The 25,408-nt window shown below is 31.7% G+C and overlaps 2 protein-coding genes across 2 annotated transcripts in view; one reads left to right on the forward strand and one right to left on the reverse strand.

Annotated features, from left to right (window-relative positions):
* The window catches only part of LOC115885743 (glycogen-binding subunit 76A-like), a 426,966-nt gene that overhangs the window by 281,764 nt on the left and 119,794 nt on the right, over positions 1-25,408 (forward strand). The gene's annotated exons all lie outside the window — the stretch shown is intronic.
* The window catches only part of LOC115885741 (baculoviral IAP repeat-containing protein 6), a 105,522-nt gene that overhangs the window by 63,931 nt on the left and 16,183 nt on the right, over positions 1-25,408 (reverse strand). The window contains exon 9 of the mRNA XM_030904748.1: positions 23,694-24,196. Coding sequence (XP_030760608.1) covers positions 23,694-24,196 — 503 coding nt within the window. The remainder of the gene's footprint in view (positions 1-23,693; positions 24,197-25,408) is intronic.

Raw genomic sequence — 25,408 nt, forward strand, 5'->3', positions numbered from 1 at the left:
TATATATATATATATATATATATATATATATATATATATATATATATATATATACAGGTTATTATACCAATGTTCAGCATTAATTTTGCCTCACCCTGTATAACTTTATGGGTCAGGTTTTAATTAGATTTAAAGTGCAATAGGGTAAATTCCAATTTAGGTAGTTTTTCTTGAAATTTAAAAATTGTTCTTCATTTTTAGAAAATCTTAAGTAAGTCTAAAACCTTACATTTCAGTCATATACTTCCCTAATAAAACTCACTTTTATTTTTCTCTTAGAATCTAAAAATTAATTAATAAAGGGGGTATTCCAAACTTTTTTTGGGGAAACCCTGTAGAACTCTCTATATTTTTAAAATGTGCTCAGAATTAACTTACATATGCTCACAAAATTTCATTTCAATACGAACTCGTCGTTCTCCTTGGAGCCTCTGAGTCGTATGAGAGACGCCACCCTGTATAATTTTTATATTTTTTATATAGTTGCCCTTTTAATAAATTGTTAGTTAAAATTAACAGTCCTACGAGTGTGGAATTTTGTACAGGTGGATTTTGGACATTCATCTCCTAAAGCCGGGTCCACATATGTAGCATCTTCGTGTATCATATCTCCGTCGCGTTGCACCAACATGTTTCATGATCGCTAGTTTGGACGCCGAATTAACGCGATCATATGGTACACCTTTGTGATACAGTATCTGATATATGCCAATCCGAATTTTGGCGCGTATCTTAACACTGCGTATCGGATACACGTATCACGATCTGTCATTTGGACGTGTTTTGATACAGTATAAAGATACAATTGACTTGATACGCCGTGACCCGTCTTGAGGCGGTTTTTCTCCGATCATCAAAGGGGCATTGAGGGTTCGCTGAGAAGAATTGATGAACATGATACGACGATACAAAACGACGATACGGCTTCAGGATCATGTATCAGCGTGCGTATCATTGTATATGATATGTACATATGTAGCATCTTTGTGTATCATATCTCCGTCGCGTTGCACCAACATGTATCATGATCGCTAGTTTCGACGCCGAATTAACGCGATCATATGGTACACCTTTGTGATACCGTATCTGATACATGCCAATCCGAATTTTGACGCGCGTTTAACAGTGCGTATCGGATACACGTATCACGATCTATCATTTGGACGTGTTTTGATACAGTATAACGATACAATTGACTTGATACGCCGTGACCCGTCTTGAGGCGGTTTTTCTCCGATCATCAAAGGGGCAATGAGGGTTCGCTGAGAAGAATTGATGAACATGATACGACGATATAAAACGACGATACGGCTTCAGGATCATGTATCACGTATCAAGAGCTTGTATCGTAAGTATGGACGTTTATTTGGGCTGTGTCGACTGAATATGCATATCGTGCCAAAGTAAGCGTCCATACTTATAAAATTCATACGTACCAGCGTACAAGCGTGCGTATCATTGTATATGGACGGTACAACAAATCACCTTGTATCGTCGTATCATGTTCATCAATTCTTCTCAGCGAACCCTCAATGCCTTGTTGAGATGGAAAAACCGCCTCAAGACGGGTCACAGCGTATCAAGTCAATTGTATTGTTGCATAATTAATCAAAACACGTCAAATGACAGATCGTGATACGTGTATCCGATACCCAGTGTTAAGATACGCGCGCCAAAATTGGAGCCGTATATCAGATACGGTATCACAAAGGTGTACCATACGACCGCGTTAATTCGGCGTCCAAACTAGCGATCATGAAACATGTTGGTGCAACGCGAGGGAGATATGATACACGAAGATGCTACATATGTGGACCCGGCTTAAGAGAGTGAAAAGGGATGAAAATTTGTACAAACATTGGTTAAAATCGGGTTTAAAAGTATGAAATTCTATTTGTTCCTTATGTAACGTAATTTAGCAATAACAAGCAATTTTTTTTCAGAACGTCCATACCTCATTTCACCCCGTTAGGCCGGGTCCACATATGTAGCATCTGTATCATATCCGTCGCCGCATAACATCATGATCGCTGAACGCCGAATGCTACCGATCTGTTACATCTTTGTGTGCAATGTCTGACACATGCCAATCCCGACGCGCATTTAACAGTGCGTATCGGATCCACATCATCTGTTATCTGGACGTGTTTTATTGATACAATTGACTTGATACGCCGTGAGCAGGCTGATTTCCGATCAAAGGCATCGAAGTTCACTGATGGATTCGGACGCGATTGATGTCGATTGCCGCATTTGGTAACTACTGTGCACTGAGTGTACGCTTTTACTATGAGTTGGGATAACGAAAGTGTATAAAACTGATTGATGCGTACAGAGGAAGAATTTTGTGAAATCCCACTCACAGGAGTACCACAATAGATTATTAAAAGATGCTTGGGATGAACAACGACAAACTCTCGTATGCAGTCACGGACGATGACATGATTCAATCACAGCTGACTCTGTACTGACCGTTCTGATAATATAAATGAGAGTTGATGAACATGATACGACGATACAAGGTAATTTGTTGTATACCGTCCACATTCACTGATACGCACGCTTGTAGAGATGAGCAAAACTGCGATTTTCCAATCGCAGTTTCAACTGCGATTGTGATTTGTAAATCGCTGCGACTGTAACCTGCGATTGCGATTTTGATATTTTTAAATTGGTACGCTGTAAACTGGGAAGCTCAATCCCAAAATTTTTGAGAAAAAACAGAATAAATAGGGGAATAATTTTTTAATAAAATCTTTACAAAAGAAACTGTTGGGTGTTTCGATGCCATATGCCTTTTAAAGTGTTTTTTATTATATTTTTACTCTGCACACATATTGCAATTTTGCAAAAATTTATCAATTACCAAAAAATCAAAACCAAACCAAACCACAAATAACTTTGTTTCCTTTTTAACTTTTTATTAAGAATAGACCGAATAAATTTAACAGGGAAAAAAATACATAAAATGTTCAAAATATTCGAATGTGCTTTTAGACAGTCTGTAGGTGATCCTAACGAAAATTTATTATAAAAAGGTTGCCGCCAACCTTAATTCAGATAACGAAAAAAAAAACTGTTTATTTTACCTTGTTTTTCTTTTAAAAACATTTTCTTTATATGTAACTCAAAGAAGCCGACGCCGACGGCTTTTGATACGGCAATCAAGTGCAAACTTTCGAACTTTTAGATAAATAAAGGACAATATCACATTTTATTATATTTGAAATTTCTCTAAAATGAAAAAACTGATTGTAAAGGATATTTCAAATTAACATAGCAGCCGATCCACAATTGTTTAGAAAATTATATTATATTATGTGTTATAAAAATGTTTATAATATAATATACATATAACAAAATATAATAAAAGAGAAAGGGCTGTTTCTTTTCGTCTATATCTTCTAGTAAATAAAGGATAAAAATAGATATTTTTTATAATTTGAATCCAAAACTGTCCTTGAATGAATTATTTTACTTTGAATCATTACCACAGAACAACTGTAACTATAATTAGGTCATAACCGAAAAGCAAGAATTTTTAACCTTCTAAATCCATAATTATATTATAAATCTAAAACTATTATCCAAAATTTAAACTAAAAAAAATTATACATATATATTATGTATATAAACATATATAAACCCTATTACCAACGCTTCATAAAAATTGCGGGGCCATGATTGCGAATGTGATTTGCGATCTAGTCTGAGCCGATGTGTTGAGCTGCGAACGAAAATCACAATCGCAGCTCTTCGTTGGCGTGCCCACTCCCAATGCCGCGCGCCGCCGGGTGCCAACGAAAATCGCAATCGCAATGTTGGGATGAGCTGCGATTTTCGTTCAGCTCCTCGTTCATACTGCCCACTGCCGTGTTGATGACGCGCCGCCGCCAGCCGGTGCGTACGAGAACTGCAATATTGCGATTTTTCGTTCCCAACTCTCGTTCGACTTCTCGGTGCCATTGTCGATACCGGTGCAAACGAAAATCGCAATGCTGTGATTTTCGTTCGCGTGCGCCCACTGCGATTGCAAATCGCAACTGGTGTAATATTGGTTGCCTAAAAATCCAAAATCGGCAGATATATGTTTCAATCATAAGTCGCAGTTTGTTATGGAAAGGAATCTGGTGCGAATTTAATCGCTGCGATTAAATCGCAGTTTGCGATTTCTGCTCATCTCTACGCTTGTACATCGATACGTATGAATTTTATAAGTATGGACGCTTACTTTGGCACGATATGCATATTCAGTCGACACAGCCCAAATAAACGTCCATACTTACGATACAAGCTCTTGATACGTGATACATGATCCTGATACAATAGAGTGCTACATATGTGGACCCGGCTTTAGAGGGCGAATTTGCAAAAATTGTTCCTTACTGCTAAATTACGTTACATAAGGAACGTCTGCGCAAAATTTCATACTTCCAAAACCGATTTTAATGAATTTTTGTACAAATTTTCATCCCTTAATTCTTATGGGGCGAATGCCTAAAAATTCCGCTTCTGAGTACTCACTTTCATCACTTGAGGAACCTCTGTGTAAATTTTTCATACTTCTAGGACAGATTTTTTTCAGAACGTTCACCCCTCATTTTCACCCCTTAGAGGAAAATTTCAAATTGCTTCTTAGTGCTAAATTACCTTATATAGGAATGTCTGCGAAAGAATTTTATACTTCTAAAACCGATTTTAACAAATTTTTTGTACATATTTTCATCCCACTTATTTCTTAAAGGACGAATACTAAAATTCGCTTCTGAGTATAACTTTCATCCTTGATGAACCTCTCTGTGCAAATTTTCATACTTCTAGGACAGATTTTTTCAGAACGTTCACCCTTCATTTCCACATAGAGGCAAATTTCATTGCCTCTTAGTGCTAAATTAAGTTACATAAGGAACGTCTACGCAGAAATTTCATACTTCTAAACCGATTTTAACAAATTTTTATACCAATTTTTCATCCCTTATTTCTTACATGGGATGAATGTCCATTCGCTTCACAGTACTCACTTTCGTGACTTAATTAACAATTTCCAAATTTCAAACTCCTCCGGACTAATTTTAAAAAAATATGCAAGAATTTCACCCAGTTTCACCCCTTAGGAAGAATTTCCTAAAATCGCTTTGAAGTGTTAAGTTACGCTACTTAAGGCACCTCTGTGCAAAATTTCGTGATCCTAGGACATGCTTTTTTGTATACAAAAGTACCCCTCATAATATCACCTTAAAGAGCGAGAGGAATTTCCAAAAATTGCTCCTTAGTCTTCGAGCACTCGTGAAAAATTTCCTTCTCCAAACCAGATTTTAACAAATTTTTATGCAGCCTTTCATCCCTAGTTTCACCCCATAGCGGTCGAATTTTCAAAAATCTTCTTAGTGTATTTACACATCACTTAAGGAACCTATATGTGCCAAATTTTATTTACTATATAGATAACCTTTACCCTTATTTTCAGTAATGAATATTAGAGACAAATAATAAAAATAAAATCTAAATTATAAATTTCATGGCTATAAATAGCATACATATGCATCTAGAAATTCTGATTTTCAAACATCCACTGCGACTAGTATTTTCATATCCAATTGTCTAGTATTAGACCGAATATACATTTTCCCTAGGTTTTGACCGGGAATTTGCTTATAAATGTGAACAACCGGCTACGTCGCTTCACATCGCGTGGCCGTGGCGTGACTCCAAATACCTTCGTTTTAAAAATAGTATTAATTTGGCTATAGGCGCCCTCTGTGTCATTAATAGGGAACTGTCTCATCGAAAACATGCTGTTCCGTAAGCAATAGCCATCTGGATTATGTGTTATCTGTGGTAAAATATACAAATTACCGCAAAAAGTTAAGTACAAAAGTTATAGGGTTTTTAAATGTTTATTAGATAGTAGTAAATGTAAGCATACAGGGTCGGTTATAAAGTTGTGGCACATCCAATTTTTTTTTAACGCAACCCCCTGTATGTTATTGCATATTTCAATTCTTACTTCAATTTTAAGCAATAATCGTAATACACATTCAACCATTTTCAAATATGAAGTTTTGATTTTGAAATGTTAAATGAACATTTTTTACTTTCCAGACCTGATATAATCCCATTTTAAACATCTATAAATGCTAACTTGAAAACTAATGTAAAATATCTATCTATCACTGTGATGTAATCTTTTAGTATTTTTACCAATGCTAATTGTAAATGTGATGTGTAAATATAAGTAAGCCTGACGATATTGTATATTTGTTTATGACCAGAAACATTCCATATTTTTTGTAGCATAATGTATCTCTCGCTTCATAGCAGTTAGTGTTGAGTATTAAACAGGGTGTTGAAAAGTTCAGTTGTTTTATTTATATATCGCAATTTTCACACCTTAAAAAATTAGTTTTTTATAGCTATAGCAACTGCAGCGACTATGAAAAAAGCTGTGTGATTTTCATAGAAAATAAGGGCACCTGTAATTCATTTGAGAATGTTATAAATCGCTAAAAGAGGTTTCAAATCTCTTGGATTTCTATTAATATTAAATAAATTTTATTAAAAATTGAACTAAAATTGTTAGTATCATTAAAAACAATTCATTCAAAAATTGTATCAGTCAAATTCCTCATTTAAGGTGAATATTAAAGTAAATATAAATACGCTCATTCTAAGCTCTACTTATCTTTAAGAAAAATTTAAATCATTGTTGCAATTGGGCCTTAATGCTATTTCGAATGAACAATAGTATTAATAATGTACATTATAATAATAATAAATTTTATATCATAGTGTGTATTAAAACTACTAAAACACTTTTAAATTGGTATTATATTGTCGTGATCCTGGATTGGACCACCGTCGTCACCAATCTTGTAGTCGCTGCCACCAAATGTTGTAGTTCTCTATTTGACTCGTATCACCACTTGTTGGGAATGTTATTCTTTATTTTTTTTATAATTAAATTCTTACTAAGTTGTTATTACTTTTTATTTTTTAAACTTTTAATACAAAATATAGAATTGCGTGTGTACGTCTATGAAAGAATTTTATGAATGTCACGGTCCCTTCTGTGACCGTGCTTTTATGAATGCCCTCTCCGAAAAACAGGCGTACCTACTATTTCTTAATAATATTTTCAGGTAGGTTTGCAAAGGACAAACATGACCATTTCTTAAGTAAATAGAAACCAGACATCGCGTCTGAAAGTAAACAATTACAAAGGAAAACTAAAAATGATGCAACTTTTATGACTATTTCTTCCAAATTTCATCTTAAGGTAATGGTTCTGTTTATTTGCATCACCCATCTTTCTGAGAAGAATAATAATGTTGATGGTATTTTTCGTACCTTAAATTCTTTAGGCATAGCCGTAGAATAAGGGTAAAAATAATATTTTATACAATTTGTCGAATATACATATACATATAACCATATTAAATGTATGTTCACAACACCTCCCCCCTTAATGAGAGATTTCATGAGGTGAAAGTGATATGAAATCTCAAAACAAATGTTTATATAATTAATTAGTATAACTCAGATGGAAATGAATAAAAGTACATATATAAAAGTATTATACAAGTCTTAACTACTAATTATAACTAACTTACATTCTAACTTAACTAACATTTTTTTTTATAACTATTGCAGATTTAAAAATGTATCAAATGCGGAAATTATTTTTCTTTTAATGGTCGCCTTGATGGTACATACCCAATGGGTCTGCGCGAGGGCGCCTGTAAATTAACATTCTCTTCTTCGGAGTTTTCATAGTTACCTACATTTTCAGAGTTTTGGCTAATATTACGATTATAATGAGCAACATATCTATCACTATTTCTAGAAGATGGTTCCACAGACTGATTAACTCTAATGCATAAGTTTGGAATAATTCCGCAACAGGCTGTCTTGTTAGTACATTTTGTATACAATTTATAAATAATAAAAATAATAGCAAGAAGAGCTAAGATATAGGCAATTACAGATGCTGGAAATGTATAATTGTTTACAAGTTTCCTTTTTAGAATTTCATCACCTAACTTTTCAATATCTTCTAGCTTATGGCTCGCTACATTAAGTTCGGGGATGTGCTTTGTTAATTTCCTATAATGTTCGTTGAGAAATATTTCACTAATGTTTATTTTTTCTTCCTTTATCCTTTCGCAACAATTATCACTAATGTCGAATGGTGGAATAAAATCACTTGAAATATTGGACTGGACTGTATTTCCATGAGGGATTAGCATTGATGATGCGCTATAAGCTTTACATTGTTTACCTATAGTGACACTACCGCAATTTTTTAGTATTACATCTACGTGATTTTTTTTATTATTACATGATATCGTAAGAGTTTCTGGATGAGGAACTGCAAATAACCAAGTGTTACTGGTTTGTAGTTGAATAAAAATTGCTCTATCTGACTGAATTATACGTTTGTCACAGATATCAGGTATGATATTTGTGAATTGCAATAATTTAACTTCGCAATTATCTGCCAAATGAGCAAGAGAAACTGGTTTTTGTTGCTTGCAAATAAATTTATTTTCTATAATTTTTAAACAAGTATTAAATTCTATTTCCGACAGTGTAATAAACTGCTGTTTGCTTTCGTCAATTGCTATATATTTAGATGAGGGTTGAATTAATATAAACTGGTTATTTGACATTAATTTTGGAAAGGGTGATATTTTATAAATATAGAATAAATTTGTTTCAATTAAAGGGATGTTTATAATATATATTAATCGTTTGTTTTCGAAATAAACTTGCAACTCGATAACATTTAGAATGAGATTTGCATTGAGCGGATCTAATGGTACAGGAAATTCTAATCCATGAGGTAGAGATTCGGACACATCTTTTAATTCGTTAATTAACCTTAATGGCGTTAATATTGAGGGGTGTAAAACTCCCTTTCTTGCTACTAAAATAGCATTCGTAATCGTCATGATTTCTAATTGTAATTGATTTAGCATCATATTTAAAATAGTGACGTGTTCTTCTATGCCGGTTTTTATATATAGAAAATGAAAATTTTCTTTGACTTTGCTTAATTCATCGCTAATCTTTTTTATATTATTTTTTAATAAATTTTCGTTAAAATCTAAAGTTCCAATAGTATTATTGAAATTAATTATTGTTGATTGAACAATTTTTGTTTGTTCTTTTAAAAGTTGAAGGACTGAAGTTTCGTCTTTATTCATTTGTGAAATTTTATCATTATAGTATTTAGCATCTTCTTCATCTAAAACGCCGAATAAAACTTTAGTTGCTTTTCCTACAATATTGAACCAACCTCGTTTTTGTCTACTTTCTGATAAATGACTATGACCGATCAATTCGTGTAAGACTTCTAGTTCTTTTTCAATTTTTTCGAAAGTGTATTTAGAACTTTTCAAAAATAACTGACAAATATAATAGTGATATTGAGCATTCTCATTATTGCATAAATCTGTAGTATACTTACGGTAATTCTTTAATGATAATAACTTATTACTAATATTTTCTAATTCTACAAAAGTTACTAGTTTCCATTTGTTATTAAAAAACCTTAGTTCGCCCAGGTGCTCAAAGTGTATTCCAGGGTTCAAGTCATAAGTGGTTATATTGTATTCTGAGTGGACTACTGCTAGGATACTGGTAATTATTATAAATAAATTAACCCTAAAACAAAATATATATACTAATAATAAGCTAATTAAAATTTATTAATTCTAGTTTTTATAATCTATATATACTGATTATGTTTAGTTTTAATAATAAAAATATTTTAATCTATTTGCATGAATAGTTTGTTTATTTTTTCCTTTTTGAATTGTATAATTTACATCTGATATTTTTTTTATAATGGTATATGGACCAATCCATAAGGCGGAAAGTTTTTTACTTCTGCCACGTCGAACTGATTCGTCGTAAAGTAACACTTTGTCACCAATTTCGAATATTCTGGTATAACTGTTTTTATCGTAATTATTTTTTGATATGTTTTTACATTTTAATAAGTTTTCTTTAGCTAATTGATTAGAATGTTGCATTTTTTGTTTAAGATTGTTTATGAAATCATCATAAGTATAATTGACTTTAGGTGGTTGTTTAACTGATGTTGGTAATGTAGGAATATGTCCGAATAAAAGTTCAAATGGAGAAAATTGTGTAGCAGTGTGAGGTGTAGTATTATATGTAAATGTTGCATAGGGAATCCAATTATCCCAGTCTGTTTGAGATGTCTTAATGAAGTGTCTTAAATATTCTTCTAGAACTTTATGAGAGCGTTCTAGTGCTCCGTTTGACTCTGGGTGATAACTTGTTGTTTGGATCTTTTTTATCTTTAAAAACTTGCAAGTACTTTTAAAAATATCACTTAAAAAATTTGACCCCTGATCTGTGACTAGCATGTCAGGTATTCCGTAAATGCATATAATATTCGTTACAAAATGATGCGCTACAGTTACAGCTTCTTGATTTCTCATAGGTATATTAATTATATATTTTGTTAAATCATCCTGAAAGGTTAATATGTATTTGTGACCATTTTCGGTTTCTGGTAGTGGTCCAACTATATCTAAAAAACATTTTTCGAACGGTTTTGATGCCGTGGTCGTAATTACCATAGGCATTTTTGTTTTTCGAGACTGTTTATTTTTTTGACAAAGTTCACATTTTTTTATAAACTCTTTTATGTCTTTTTTCATACCTTTCCATGTATATAATTGAGATAATTTTTTATATGTGCGGGATGACCCTTGATGACCTCCTAATGGACAATTGTGATTTTCATTTAATAATACAACTTTTTCAGCATCTGAGGGGTTGATAAGACTGTTGTTAAATATTGTAATTTCTGAATAGAGGTCTTTAAAAATATATCTTATCATAGGAAGAACGATTTCCCATTTGACTAATGAGTTGTAATGATATTTTATAAATGATAGTTCGGTTTTTTCGTTGGATATAATATTTCGTAAAGTTAGTAAGCAAGACCAAATATTTTCATAATTAATATCACTGAATGTATTTTCGTTGTCTGTTAATAGAAATATATTACAATTATTTTGTTGATACTGAAAAACTGACGGCATGTCTAAAGGATTTGTGTTATCGTAATGTTCTAAAAATGTATTAATTTGTTTATTTTTTTCTAGAATTTTAAAGTCGTTTTTGTTGAATAATTTTGGCAAAAATAAAACTATAGGTATAAGTTGTGGTGTTTCAAACAGATTTGTGTTTTTTTCTTTGACTTTGGAATTAATAATTATATGGCTTTCGAGATGTGTTTTAAAATTATCATAATTGGTAATAATAGAATTGACATTTGTTGTGCTAACTATTCTACTCAATGCATCAGCATTTGTATTAATCTTTCCAGCTTTATAAATTATTTCATAGTCATATTCTTCAAGTTTTATTCTAAAACGCGTCAAACGAGAACCAGGGTCTTTGATATTAAATATATAGAGTAGGGGTTTGTGATCTGTAACAATTTTAAATCTTGTGCCAAAAATATATGGACGGAAATGTTTTACTGCCCAGACGATTGCAGTTAGCTCTTTTTCTGAAGTTGAATAATTTTGTTCTGCTTTATTTAGAGTTCTACTAGCAAACGCTATTGGACGATCATGATTAACCTTACCCTGCGATAAAATTGCTCCTACTGCGAAATTACTCGCATCTGTTGTTATAATAAATTCTTTGGTAAAATCTGGGTATTGGAGAACAGGTGGAAAAGTTATACTATCTTTAAGAATTTGGAAAGAATTTTCGCATTTTATACCCCAATTAAAAACAGAATCTTTTTTTAATAATTCGGTTAAAGGTTTAGCAATTTTAGCGAAATTTTTGATAAATTTCCTATAATATCCTACAAGCCCTAAAAAAGATTTTATATCTTTAGGATTTTTAGGTTGCGGAAAGTTTGTTACACATTGAATTTTTGATGGATCTGGTTTAATGCCGTTTTCTGTAATAATGTGACCTAAGTATAAACATTCTTTTCGTAAAAACTGACACTTCGAAGGTTGAAGTTTTAAATTATGTTGTCTAAATCTTTGAAAAACTTCAATTAATCTATCGTTATGTTCATTTAAGTTGTTTGCATAAATTACTATATCATCTAAATAAATAAAGCATTTCATACCATTAAGACCGCTTAAAACTGTGTTCATGAGTCTTTGAAATGTGGCGGGAGCTCCTTTTAAACCGAAAGGCATTCTGTTATAAACGTAATGTCCTGTATTAGTGCTAAAAGCGGTTTTATTTTTATCTTTTTCGTCCATTTCTACCTGATGAAATCCACTAGTAAGATCTAAGGTAGTAAAATAATGAGATTTTCCTAACTGGTCTAAAATTTCTGCTATATTAGGTAGAGGATATGCGTTTCCAATGGTAATTTCATTTAACTTTCGAAAATCAACGCATACTCTAAATTTAGGTGATAATGGGTCGCTTTTCTTAGGAACAACTAGTAAAGGACTATTCCAAGGACTGTCCGAAGCGGAAATTACCCCGTCTTTTAACATTTGCTCAGTTTGTTCATTAATTATTTCTTTATGTTTGAAAGGCAATCTATAAGGTTTTACGTTAATAGGACCTTTATTACTTTCTGTCGGTATAGTGTGTTTTATTGTGTTGGTGCTTGTTAGTTTATCGCCTTCTAAGTAAAAAATATCGTTAAAATCTCTACAAATATCTAATACTGAATTAGTTTCTTCTTCATTTAATTGGTCTAGATTAATTTCTTTTCTTATTTTAGCAAAACGATCGATAATGTCATAATTATATGTTTCTATAAATTCGTACTCATTAAAAGAAATAGGTTCGACATTCACTCTAGGTGTATGGATAGTTTGAGCTTCATTAGAAATATTTAATATGCTAACTAAACATTTATAGTTCTGGACTTTTGTTAGGCTTGACCCTAGATATAAATGTTCGGATAATTGTTTTGAAACTACTATGCCTTCGGACGAAGATAAATTAGCTAGAGCAGGTACAATAATTTGACATCTCGCGGGAATTATTGTAGTTGCTTCTGACGGCAAAATTTTAAAAAAATTGTCTTCAAAATTAATGACTCCGTCTTCGTAATTTATTTTGGCTTTATACTTTTGCAAAAAATCGCGTCCTAATAGTCCATCACTTTTAATCGGTATACTATCTGGCACAATGTGAAAAGGATGAGTTATTGCTTTGTTATTGTTTAATTTAATTGGGATGTTACAAACACCTTTAGTAAATACAGGTTCTTTACTTATACCTTTTAATTCTATAATGCAAGTTTTATTTAATTTTAGATTATTTTGTAATAAGATACATTCTTTCAATAAAGATATATCTGCCCCTGTATCTAATAAAAGATGTAATTCTTTATCTTTTATATCTAAAGAAGGGATTTTAATTATCTCTAATTGTTGGTAACTATCGGAAAATAATACTGATTTATGCGGTATGTCAATTAAGTTTTGCTCAATTTTAATTTTATTTTTATGCTCAGGTAGTGTGTAATTCATAGAACAGCTATTATCTAATTTTAAGAAGCGCTTAATCGGCTGCTCGCGACCAAGGCTTCGCTCTCGTTTCCCGAAAAATTTTGAGATGTGCTCGGTTCTGAAAAATAATTATCTGCTGAATTGATTAACGACTGAGAATTTATAGTTTGAATTTGTTGTGGTGATCTATTATTTGAACTATTAAAATTGGTAGTACTGGATTCATTATTGTAATTAGAAAAATTTTGAGATTGTTGAGGTATCGAAACATTTTGCTGCCGTTGAGGAACTTGTGAGTTATTAAAATTTCTTGGATTCTGAGAATATCTATTATTGTAATTTGAACGAGGATTATTACTGTTATAATTGTTACCATAATTACGATTATAATTACGCACGTCGTTGTTCTGATTAAAATTTTGATTGTTGTAGTTTCGATTAGTGAAACGTCCTTGATTATATTGTACTGTATTTACGTCTTGTCTATTTGAAAAATTATTATTGCTATTAAAATTTTGCGGTGGGCGTGTCTGATTATTGCTAGGTACATTTCTATTATATGAGTTACTATTTTGTTCGTATTGCCTAAGCTGTCTACACTGTGATGTTAAATGATTATTTTTAAAACAAAATAAACAGGAATTATTAGAAGAATGATTATTTAATTGTCTATTTCCACGCTCTACAAAACCTATATTTTTAAAATGCGAGTTTTTAAACCTGTCATTATTCTCAAGTTCCATTTCAATTGCTAATGATAAAGCTTTATCTAAATATGTAGTATTTTCGGCAATAATACGCATTTGAATTTTTTCATCGTTGAGTCCTTTTCTAAAAGTATTGACTAAAATGGAGTTTAAATTTTCTATTAAAACAGTAGCTTCGTTATTTGCATAATTTAAGTGACACGTTTCTTTATATTTATTAAAGAGAATTTGTAATCTATCGCCATATTCTTTTACAGTTTCCCTAAAATGTTGCTTTATATTCATTATTTGTGTTAGAAAATGCGATGGTGGTGTTTATCAGTAAAGTGCTCTAATAAGAAATCTTTAGTTCTTCCCAATTTTGAAACTGTTTATATTGTGTTACCTCCCATTGCCTTCCCTTTTAATTTAGTACCAAAAATTAAATCTACTAGTAATTCTTTTTTGATCCACTTTGACAATTTTTAATATTGAATCACAATTTTTTAAGAAAAATTGGGTGAATTGCGTCACCCTGACCATCAAATGAATTTATTAAATTCAGAACATCAGTTGCGTCTTTACCTCCTGCCATTGTATATTTTAGTAATGATTTATTACTTTAGTTTAAATTATTATTTATTTTATAGAATGTATTTTGGTTTGAAGAGAGAAAAAAATATTTACGAATTTTAAAAGCAATATTTTTTTTTTTTTGTTATTTGCAGCCCAGAATTATTATTGTCTTAACTTAAATCTAACTAACTAAATCAGAAGAAAAACAGTAGCGTCACAATACGGTAACAAATGAAAAGACACCCCGTCATCATCTGGTGAAACAAAAGCTTCCCTGGAGACTTGCTGCCGTCTGGCGCTCCTTCAGTGTCCCCCAATGTCTACCACGTCTCGTGTCGGGCTTCTTGCTTCTTGGTGCACCTTCAAGAACTGCCCGTGCCTCTATCTTCTTCCAAAAACTGGTAAGGTTTTCTTGCTGCATCTGGCGCACCTTCAGGAAACCTTGGTAGTTTTACCGCTGCCACCAATGTCGTGATCCTGGATTGGACCACCATTAATGCCAATCTTGCAGTCGCTGCCACCAAATGTTGTAGTTCTCTATTTGACTCCGTATCACCACTTGTTGGGAATGTTATTCTTTTATTTTTTTATAATTAAATTCTTCAAGTTGTTATTACTTTTATTTTTTAAACTTTTAATACAAAATATAAATTTAGCAGTATTACGTCTATGAAAAATTTTTATGAATGTCCCCGGTCCCTTCTGTGACCGTGCTTTTATGAAATGCCCTCTCCGAAAATCCACAGGCGTACCTACTATTTCTTAATAATATTTTCAGGTAGGTTTGCAAAGGGACAAACATGACCATTCTTAAGTAAATAAAAGAAACCAGACATCGCGTCTGAAAGTAAAGCAGAATTACAAAGGGAAAACTGAAATGATGCAACTATTTATGACTATTTCTTTAAATTTCATCTTAGTGTAGGTTCTGTTTATTTGCATCTTGTCTTTCTGAGAAGAATAATGTTGATGGTATTTTCGTACCTTAAATTCTTTAGGCATAGCTTAAGTAGAATAAGGTATAATACATACAATTTGTCGAATATATACATATAACCACGTAAATGTATGTTCACAACAATAATCAACAACTTTTGTTTTTAATCCAAAAAAAGTTGCCAATTTTCTCACCCAAAATGTTTGTGGTCCTGAAAGGACATTCGTTTCCCATGTTCGTCAAGGTGGTAATGGGTAAACGGTAAAAAACAGGATAATTAAATTTAAAAATTACAAAAATTGTTCAAAGTGCCTCCCTCTTGCATTAAACAATAACCCAAACAATCATAAATCCTTCTCACATTGGATAACATATCGGGGTGACAGTGTCAAAGGCATTAAATTTTCTCTTAACTGCTCCAAGTTTTTGAATTTCTTCATGGCCGTCAATTTTTGGTGTATGTACCCCCGCTAAAAAGAAATCATTCACCGAAGTCAGAGTGAAATTAAACGTCAGTCTAAACAAAACTGTCATTTTTGAAAACTTGTCAAAAATTTGGACACACGCTAAATGGACTTGATTTTCCTATGTCTCGAAGTCTGTGGACTTTTCTGTATAATCTCACAGTAATTTAATAGATTGCTCGTCATATTATATCAGCTCCTAGGGAGATTAGAAAAAAAAGATATTTATAGTATAAAAAATTAATTTATTTAACAAAATTTAATTAAAATGTGACAAAAATAGTTACATTTCTATTGGTTCTATCGGACTTTTTCGACTATATAAATCTTTATTTTTTGTAAACTTTAATGCATAAATATTTTTTCAATCTAATAAATAATTTAATGATGTGTGATGGAAATTTCTCACATGGGTGGTCAAATTCTATAGTTTTGATTATATCAAACAGCCTCTAGAATGTTTTCTTCAGTGCAAAAACTCATCAAAATTTAATATAAATAATTTTTTTCCAGCCTGTAAATAAAAAATGAACAAATTTTCCACTTTCATGATCAAAGGCTTTTAAATGGGTAAATAATTTCGAGTTATCAGAGATTCAGTTCTTTTGCAAATTTTAGACAAATGTCACATCGATGTATTTGAAGGCCCTTTTTTAATGATGTAGTCAAACATAATTAAAAGGCATTTTGAGTTGAAAACATTTCTCAGAGGCTGTTTGATATATGAAAACTATAAATTTGACCACCCATGTGAGAAATTTCCTCTTACACCATTAAATGATTTAATAGAGTGAAAATATTTGATGTATTAAAAAGTTTACAAATAAAGATTTATATAGTCGAAAAAAGTCCGATAGAACCAATAGAAAGGTAACTATTTTGTCACATTTTTAATTAAATTTTGTTAAATAAATTAATTTTTTATACTATAAATATCTTTTTTTCCTTATAAATAAACACATTTGCATCCCATTTTAAATAAGATATACAAATTACCAAAACTTAGAAATAACAGTTCAAAAGTACAACAAAAATCCTACACGCGTTTTTAAAAAGAAACATATAACCACGCACTATGTCATTCCAGCAAGCGAATACAACACAGCATAGGTTTCCGGACTAAACGACTGGCGTATTTACACCACTCAATAGGCGTGTCGGATTTGCCGAGCGGTTTCCGATGCAGTCGCTTTCTTTCGCATCTGTTATAGGTAATTTGTGCCACAGGGCTGAGGGGCAACAAAAAGTCACTGCAGACATCACACCATTTGCAGTCCAAAGGTCAGTTTACTGGTCAATTATCAGCCAAGAAGAATGCGCGATTCTCCAGCACATCAGCTTGCAAGGTTTGTGGTCGCAAAAACCACGAAACAGGTCAGTGCGCGTTTAGAGATTGTTTTTGTCATTGTTGTAAAAAAAGGGCATCTTGCACCGGTATGTCCCAATAAAAATAGAAATAATATAAACAAACCGATGTCAGTTAGCCATTCTCAAAATTATTTGGAATCTGAAGATTATTCTTTATTTGCTTTAGATTGTACAAATAATGCAATTTTAATTAATTTAAAAATTGAAAACCTTGATTTTTCTTTTAATTTAGATACAAGGTCTAGCTATAGTGTAATTTCAGAAAATTATTATATAGAAAATTTTTACCATAAAAATTTGAAATATACCAATAAAGCATTTAACTTATACAATGGCGACCAAATTGTTCCATTGGGTTATATTACCTGTAATGTGCTTTACAATAACAAAGAATGTAAATTAGATTTATATGTTATTAAAAACGCAGTTGGTCCGCCTTTATTAGGTAGGGATTTTTATAATTTATTCTGTTTGTGCATTTCAACAATAAATTTTTTAGATTTGCCAGTTGATATAAATAGTTTAGTTTGGTTTGGTAATTCAATGAGGTATTTGCACCAGGGCTAGGTACTTTTAAGCAGGGGTGTATTTCGATCAAATTAAAATCGGAAAACGTATCACCTAAATTTTTTCGAGCACGGCCTTTGCCGTTTGCAATTAAAAATAAAGTTGGTCTTGAATTGGAACGCTTAGAAAAAATTGGAGGTGATTACACCCGTTAATTACAGTCCTTGGGAAACACCTATCGTTCCTGTACTAAAAAAGGACAGTTCAGTACGAATTTGTGGTGACTTTAAGGTTACCGTTAACCCATGTATCGAAATTGATCAATATCATTTGCCCCGTATCAATGAACCTTTTGTCAAATTACAAGGAGGAGTTCATTTTACCAAGTTAGATTTATCTAATGCTTATCAACAAATTTGCTTAGGTCAATCTTCAAAGGAATTGATGACAATTTCCACTCACAAAGGTTTATATCAATATAATAGGGCACCTTTTGGTATCGCAAGTATACCTGCTAAATTCCAAAAAATTATGGAATCATTGTTGCAAAGCCTAGACGATACAGTAGTATTTCTTGATGATATTTTAATCACTGGATGTAATCGTAAGGAACATCTAATTAGGTTAAAAAAGGTTTTGAAAATTCTGCAGGAATCAGGTTTAAAAATTGCATTACCTAAATGTAGTTTTTTCCAAAATCAAATTGAGTATTTGGGTTTCATTATTAATAAAGAAGGACTACATACGTCAGACAAAAAAATAAAAGCCATAAAAGATGCAGAACAGCCTCAAAATGTAACGCAATTAAAATCTTTTTTAGGTCTTATAAATTATTATGGATCTTTTGTGCCTAATCTGGCAACAGTGCTCAATCCTTTATATTATTTGTTAAAAACAGATGTTGTATGGGCATGGTCACCAGAATGTGACGAAGAATTTATAAAAATAAAAGAGCTTCTTACATCAGCACCCATATTAGTGCATTATAATCCAGACTTACCTAATATTTTGAGTACAGACGCAAGCGATTATGGTATTGGGGAGGTGCTTTCTCACCTTTATGCGGATGGCAGCGAGAAGCCCATCGCGTTTGCCTCACGCACTGTTTCAGATTCTGAGAAGTTTAGTCAAATTGAAAAAGAGGGACTAAGCATAATTTTTTCTGTTTGTAAATTTAATGAATATTTGTATGGTCGCAAATTTACTTTGTCAACTGATCATAAGGCTCTTACGACAATTTTTCATCCGGAAAAAGCCATTCCACAATTTTCAGCAAATAGACGGAGACGCTGGGCAGTCATTCTTTCAAATTATCAGTATGATATTCAATTTGTTAAATCAGAGAAAAATTATGCCGATTTTTGTCGAGAATGCCCTTATCAAGTTCGGAAAATTCTGATTTCGAGTGGCAAAATGTTGACGTGAACTTTATAAATTATTTTAGCCAAAATAGTGATTTTCCGATTAATTTTGATGCAGTTAAAAATGCGTCATTAAAAGATAGCACTCTTTGTGAGGTAAAAAAACTTTTGCTTACAGAGTGGCCACAAAATATTTCCGATAATTTAAAACCATTTTTTCGCATTCGAAATGAGTTAAGCATTGAATCAGAGTGTATACTGTGGAACAATAGAATAATTATTCCCTGTGTTTTTCAAAAACAAATTCTAATAGACTTTCATTCCACACACATGGGAATGGTTAAAACTAAAAGTTTAGCTCGGTCATATTTCTGGTGACCAGGTCTGGACAAGGACATCGAAAATATTTGTTCCGCTTGTCCTTCTTGCCTATTGTATAAGAAGAGCCCTAGCAAGGCAATTCTTGATACTTGGCCTTGGCCAGAAGAACCTTGGATAAGACTACATGTCGATTTCATGGAGCCATTTTTAAATAAACAGTTTTTAGTGATAGTTGATAGTCACACTAAATGGTTGGAAGTTTTTCCAGTAACGTCTATAACCTCCAAGGTGACCATCGACTGTTTAAGGAATTGTTTTTCAAGATTTGGTTACCCAAATTTATAGTTACAGATAATGCAAAAACTTTTTGCAGCAATGATTTTCAAAATTTTTTGTGTATGAACAATATTAAGCATAAAACTTCATCTCCTTTTCATCCTTCCTCAAATGGAGCCGCCGAGGAAATGCGGTAAAAACAGTTAAAACTACACTTGAAAACGCTCTAACTAGTAATAGTACTCAAGTAGAGAATAATTTAAATAGGGTATTATCCTTGTGTATTATGTAATTTTCTATTTGATTTTCGAAATACGCCTCATTGCACGACTGGTGTTTCACCATCGCAATTGATGTTTAATAGGAAAGTGCGTACTAGGTTTATTAAATTGTTGCCTGAAAATGATAATCAACTTTTTGAGAGTTCTACTAATGTAAACAATAAAGTCACTAGCAGCAAAATATACAAAAATATTATCATAGAGGCAATAGATTTATGCAGTTTAGTATTAATGAAAATGTTACAGTTAAGGATTACAGAAATGTACAAAAACCTACTTGGATACGTGGTAAAATTTATAAAAAAAAAGGAAAATGTATGTACTTGGTAAAAATTCCTTCATTAAATGACATTATTTGGAAGCGTCATTTAAATCAGATAAGGAATTTTTTTATTAACGAATCAGCTATTTCTAAAGAATTAATTGATGAACAAAGCGAAAGTCATAATGAGGGAATTTCCCAAGAAAATTCGATTGTGGACTTAACATCTCCTAATAAAGTTGAAGAAACTAATTCTGATTTCAGTGAAAATCGGCCTAAACATTTAGTGAAACCAGTGCAGCGTTTAATGTATAATTAGTTTTTTTTTTGTAGGAGGAAAGTGATGTAATCTTCTAGTACTTTAACAAATGCTAATTGTAAATGTGATGTGTAAATATAAGTAAGCCTGACGACATTGTAGATTTGTTTATGAGCAGAAACATTCCATATTTTTTGTAGCATAATGTATCTCTCGCTTCATAGCAGTTAGTATTAAGTATTAAACAGGGTGTTGAAAAATTCAGTTGTTTTATTTATATAATATTTTAAGCAAAATCTCTAAAATATTACAGTCACATTGCGCCGTTTTCAGCAATGTTGTCCTTTATTATTTGACAATTATCCTAGTGTCAGTCATTATTTTGTATATCGTGTTGTTGTTGAATCTTTGTGAATAATTCCCATTTTTTTCCCTATTTTCCCAAAAAAGTCTTTTAAAAATTGCACATTTAAGCACAAACAGTTCTTTCAAGAACTACATTTCAAACATCTATAAATGCTAACTTGAAAACTAATGTAAAATATCATTAAGTATCACAGTCTCCGCAGAATGGCTTCGTTAAATGAAACCGAACCCATCGAAATGAATAATTAAATTGAAGTGTTTAAGTGATATTTTCAAAAGTCAATAATACGGAAACGGTTGGTTTGAGGTACATTGTGTGTATTTCAATTTTTGCTTAGAATTGAAGGAAGAATGCGGGTGTTCCATTAAAAAAAAAATGAAACTTTGATGTGCTACAACTTTATGACCGACCCCGTAAAAAAAGTATTACTCGCTAATAGATATTGTAATCGCAAAACATTTTCCGATGCACGTCATCAATCATATCGACATTGACACTAAAGTCTATAAACCTGACTAAATGTAATATTGGCAAAAATGTTTAAATTTGTTGTACAATTTAAGATACCGAGCAGCTCTTCATTTTACGTTATAGAGCAAATGATTGTAACAGATATTTTATTTAGATTAAAGATGCAAAAATTAGTTTAAATCGAATTTTATTATCGCTATGTTGGTCACATTGCGCCGTTTTCAGCAATGTTGTCCTTTATTATTTGACAATTATCCTAGTGTCAGTCATTATTTATTTGCATATCATGTTGTTGAATCTTTGTGAATAATTCCCATTTTTTTCCTATTTTCACAAAAAAAAGTATTTTTTAAAAATTACACATTTAAGCACAAAAAGTTCATTCAAGAACCACATTTTCGAGTTTTTGTATTGCATTTTTTGAAATTGTGTGTTAAAAATATGCCGAAGCATTTAAACAGTCGAAGCAAAGAACTTGTAGCTTCCTTGTTTTATTTCCTATTTTGAACGAGAACGTGACAATAAAAGTCCTTTATTACCCTGAACTGCAGTCAGAAAAGTAAGTTTGATTGATAAGCACATTATATTACTTTCAAAGTTATTTTTTATTAATTTCTGTGATTATTAGTTTGTGCAATAATAGCATCCTCTTACTTGTTATTATCACTTATGGCGTTGTAAGATGTACATCAATAAATAAATAACCCATAATAACGCTTATAATAATCTTCATAATGGACTAGTTTTTGCCAATATGTAATAAGTAAAATATATAAGCTATAAAACAAATAAATCAATTAATCACTAAAATATTAGTTATTAAATTAAAAATAAAACGTAAAACTCTTTAAAAAATTATATAATAAATATGTTGTTGTCAACTTTAAATTAAGATTCATCTCTTAAATCCATCACAATCTGGCAGCGCTGTCGCCATTGCTTGTCACTCAAAGTTGGTCACGTGCATCGGAAATTGTTTTGCTATTACCATATAACCCTACAACTTTTATATTTAACTTTTTGCGGTACCTCGTGTATTTTACCTAATAATCGACCGTTCCCATACATATACATACATGGTGGTAAATTATCATCATTTACGAAATTCACTTAAAATTAACTAATTATAGTACTATTTACTATATATTAACTAATATTTTGCGGATTTGTTGCCCTTTCCTAAGTTTATTTTGTCGTTTCTTATGGTGGGTTCATACAGCCAAATAAAATAAAATAAGAATAAAATAAAATAAGAAATAAGGAATTCTTATTTGTGTGCGTTCATACAGTCAAATAAAATAAAATAAGAAATATATATTTGCTCATGCGCAGTACGATGAGGCTGGATAAAAGTTAACTTTTAGGATTGTTTATAGTAATTTTACTATTTATAGTATATTTATTTATTCGTTGCCTACTATATTATACATTTTACTTATGTGAAATTATAAAATAAATTAAATCCAAACTGAAAATATTTGTAGGTTAGAATTAAGCGTGCGCAAAGCCGTTTTCACATAAAATAAAACAAGAAGTTAAAAGATAAAGACTTCTTATTTTATTTGTTATTTTATTTGGCTGTATGAACGCATGTACGGTATCCCATATAACCAACTTTCTTATTTTATTTTATTTTATTCTTATTTTATTTTATTTGGCTGTATGAACCCACCATTAGTCATTTTATAAGTGGATATATCTAAATAGTGTACAAATTTGGAAAGACATTGCGTCAGGACTTGAGTTACCGTGAGATTATCGTGAACTTTAGAAAAATACTTCAAAAATAGTTGAAAAAATAGAACGCCACTGATATACTGAAATTCCAGTTAAACCAGTATTACACTATGAAATGTCTACGTCAAAGATCTTTTATAAAAGATATTTGATGAAAAAATTGTCAAAACCTATCAAATTGTTTGATAAAATAAAATCTTTGACAAAGAAATTTTTGATAGTGTAACACTGACCTTAGCCATATTAAAATACTTTTGCGGTGTTAATAAATTTGTGAATATACTCCTTCCTTACTATTTTTATTCAATGACTAGTATAATGTAGGTATCTTACCGACAACAGGTCATGATGTAACTCATAGCTTTGTGCGCGATACTTCTATCTCCTTGCAATAGACATTGTCGTAATAGTCCAGTCATATTTTCCTCTATTCCATTGATAAACATGAATTCTAACTGATGCGTGGGTGATTCTCCATTATTGCCCCTATTAGGAGTGAGTCGAATGGCTGCCACCCAATTTAAAATCTCCATTACGATCTTTAACGTTTCTCTGTTGGTACTATTGACCGCAGTCATTATCAACGACTGAATAAAAACATTGGATTCGAGCATGAGACTGCGCAACGATTTCTCGCAAGAGATTTGGATGGCGACCGTCGGACTGTATATTGCGATGCTAATTTCATGAATACTGTCACAACCTAAGTACCTTTCAGATTTTCTGTTAGATAAACCCACTTTGTCAATGATTATATTTCCTTGGCTGTCTTGTCTCTTCATTGATTTGTCGTCTTTGTCGTATACGGCTCTAATATGTAACAATAGGTTTCTTACCTGCAACATATAATATTAACAATTAGAAATATACAGTATTACTGTTATTTAAAAAAAGTTTATATAGAATTTTTTCAACTATAACATAAAAGTCATTTTGCCATAAGACATGGCGGCAAATTAGAAAAATCCTCTATACATGCAAAAAGTGGAGTGTAAGTGAAAAAATATAGAAAATAGTCAAAGAGAAAAGCTGGTTAGAATTGGATTGTACATCTATATACCACGTTTCACAAATATGCAAGAATTTATTAATATCTTTAGGCTGTTTTATAAAAAAGCAATTTTTAGCTAATGAATAATGCCCTATGAAATTAAAAATTCAAAAATGTACATTTTTAATACACCAAATTTGTTGCAATGGTTTATAGAAAAGAAACCGAACACTTATTTTTAATTACATTTTTTTATCAAACTTTATATTATGAATTATTGTATGGTAAAAAAAGGTATAAGTACAAATGAGGGAGCAGACTTACTAAGTGCATTTTGTCCATTTTTTAAGATTTTCAACCAAAGGTGACATTGCAAACTACATACATAGACTTACAATATTATGTCAGAAACGACGCTTTAAATTCATTTTATCTCATTCGAACTAAATGGCGAGAATATCTTAGACTTTCTATGTGCTGTATGTCCATTGACGGTAGACAAACAAACAGAAAGTATGTCCTTTTGTGTTGTGGTGTTGTTTGTTATTCCCAGATGAGGAGTGTACTACAACTTCTCTATTTTTTGAATAATACTACTTAAAATAATGAATGAAACTACGACTGTCAGTGGCGTAGCGTGGCTTCAATACAAGAGGATGTAATAATAAGTAGTGATGGGATAACTTCTCGAGTACTCGATTATTAAAATAACCGACATCGCTCGATTATGAACGAGCGATGTAAGTGACGAGTACCAAGCGACGAACGCAAGCGATCCTAGAATAAAATAAATTGAAATCCGATTTTAATGTGACATACTCGATAAAAAGCCGAGCGAATTTTCTACATACATTGCAGGTAGCAAATTTATACGACGTCGTATATATATTTATCCGTTGCGTATCTGAGGGACAAAATTTTACGATCTACATCGACAATGCTTTGAAATGAAACTAAATCAAGCGATCAAGCAAATCGATCGCCGTTTGCTACTTGCCATTCATCACTGCGCACGCAACTTACTGCTTGGTGTTAACGAGTACTTACAAGCGACGCG

This window comes from Sitophilus oryzae, unplaced genomic scaffold, assembly GCF_002938485.1.
Source record: "Sitophilus oryzae breed Bouriz unplaced genomic scaffold, Soryzae_2.0 scaffold_41_pilon_pilon, whole genome shotgun sequence".
NCBI classification, from domain to species: domain Eukaryota; kingdom Metazoa; phylum Arthropoda; class Insecta; order Coleoptera; family Curculionidae; genus Sitophilus; species Sitophilus oryzae.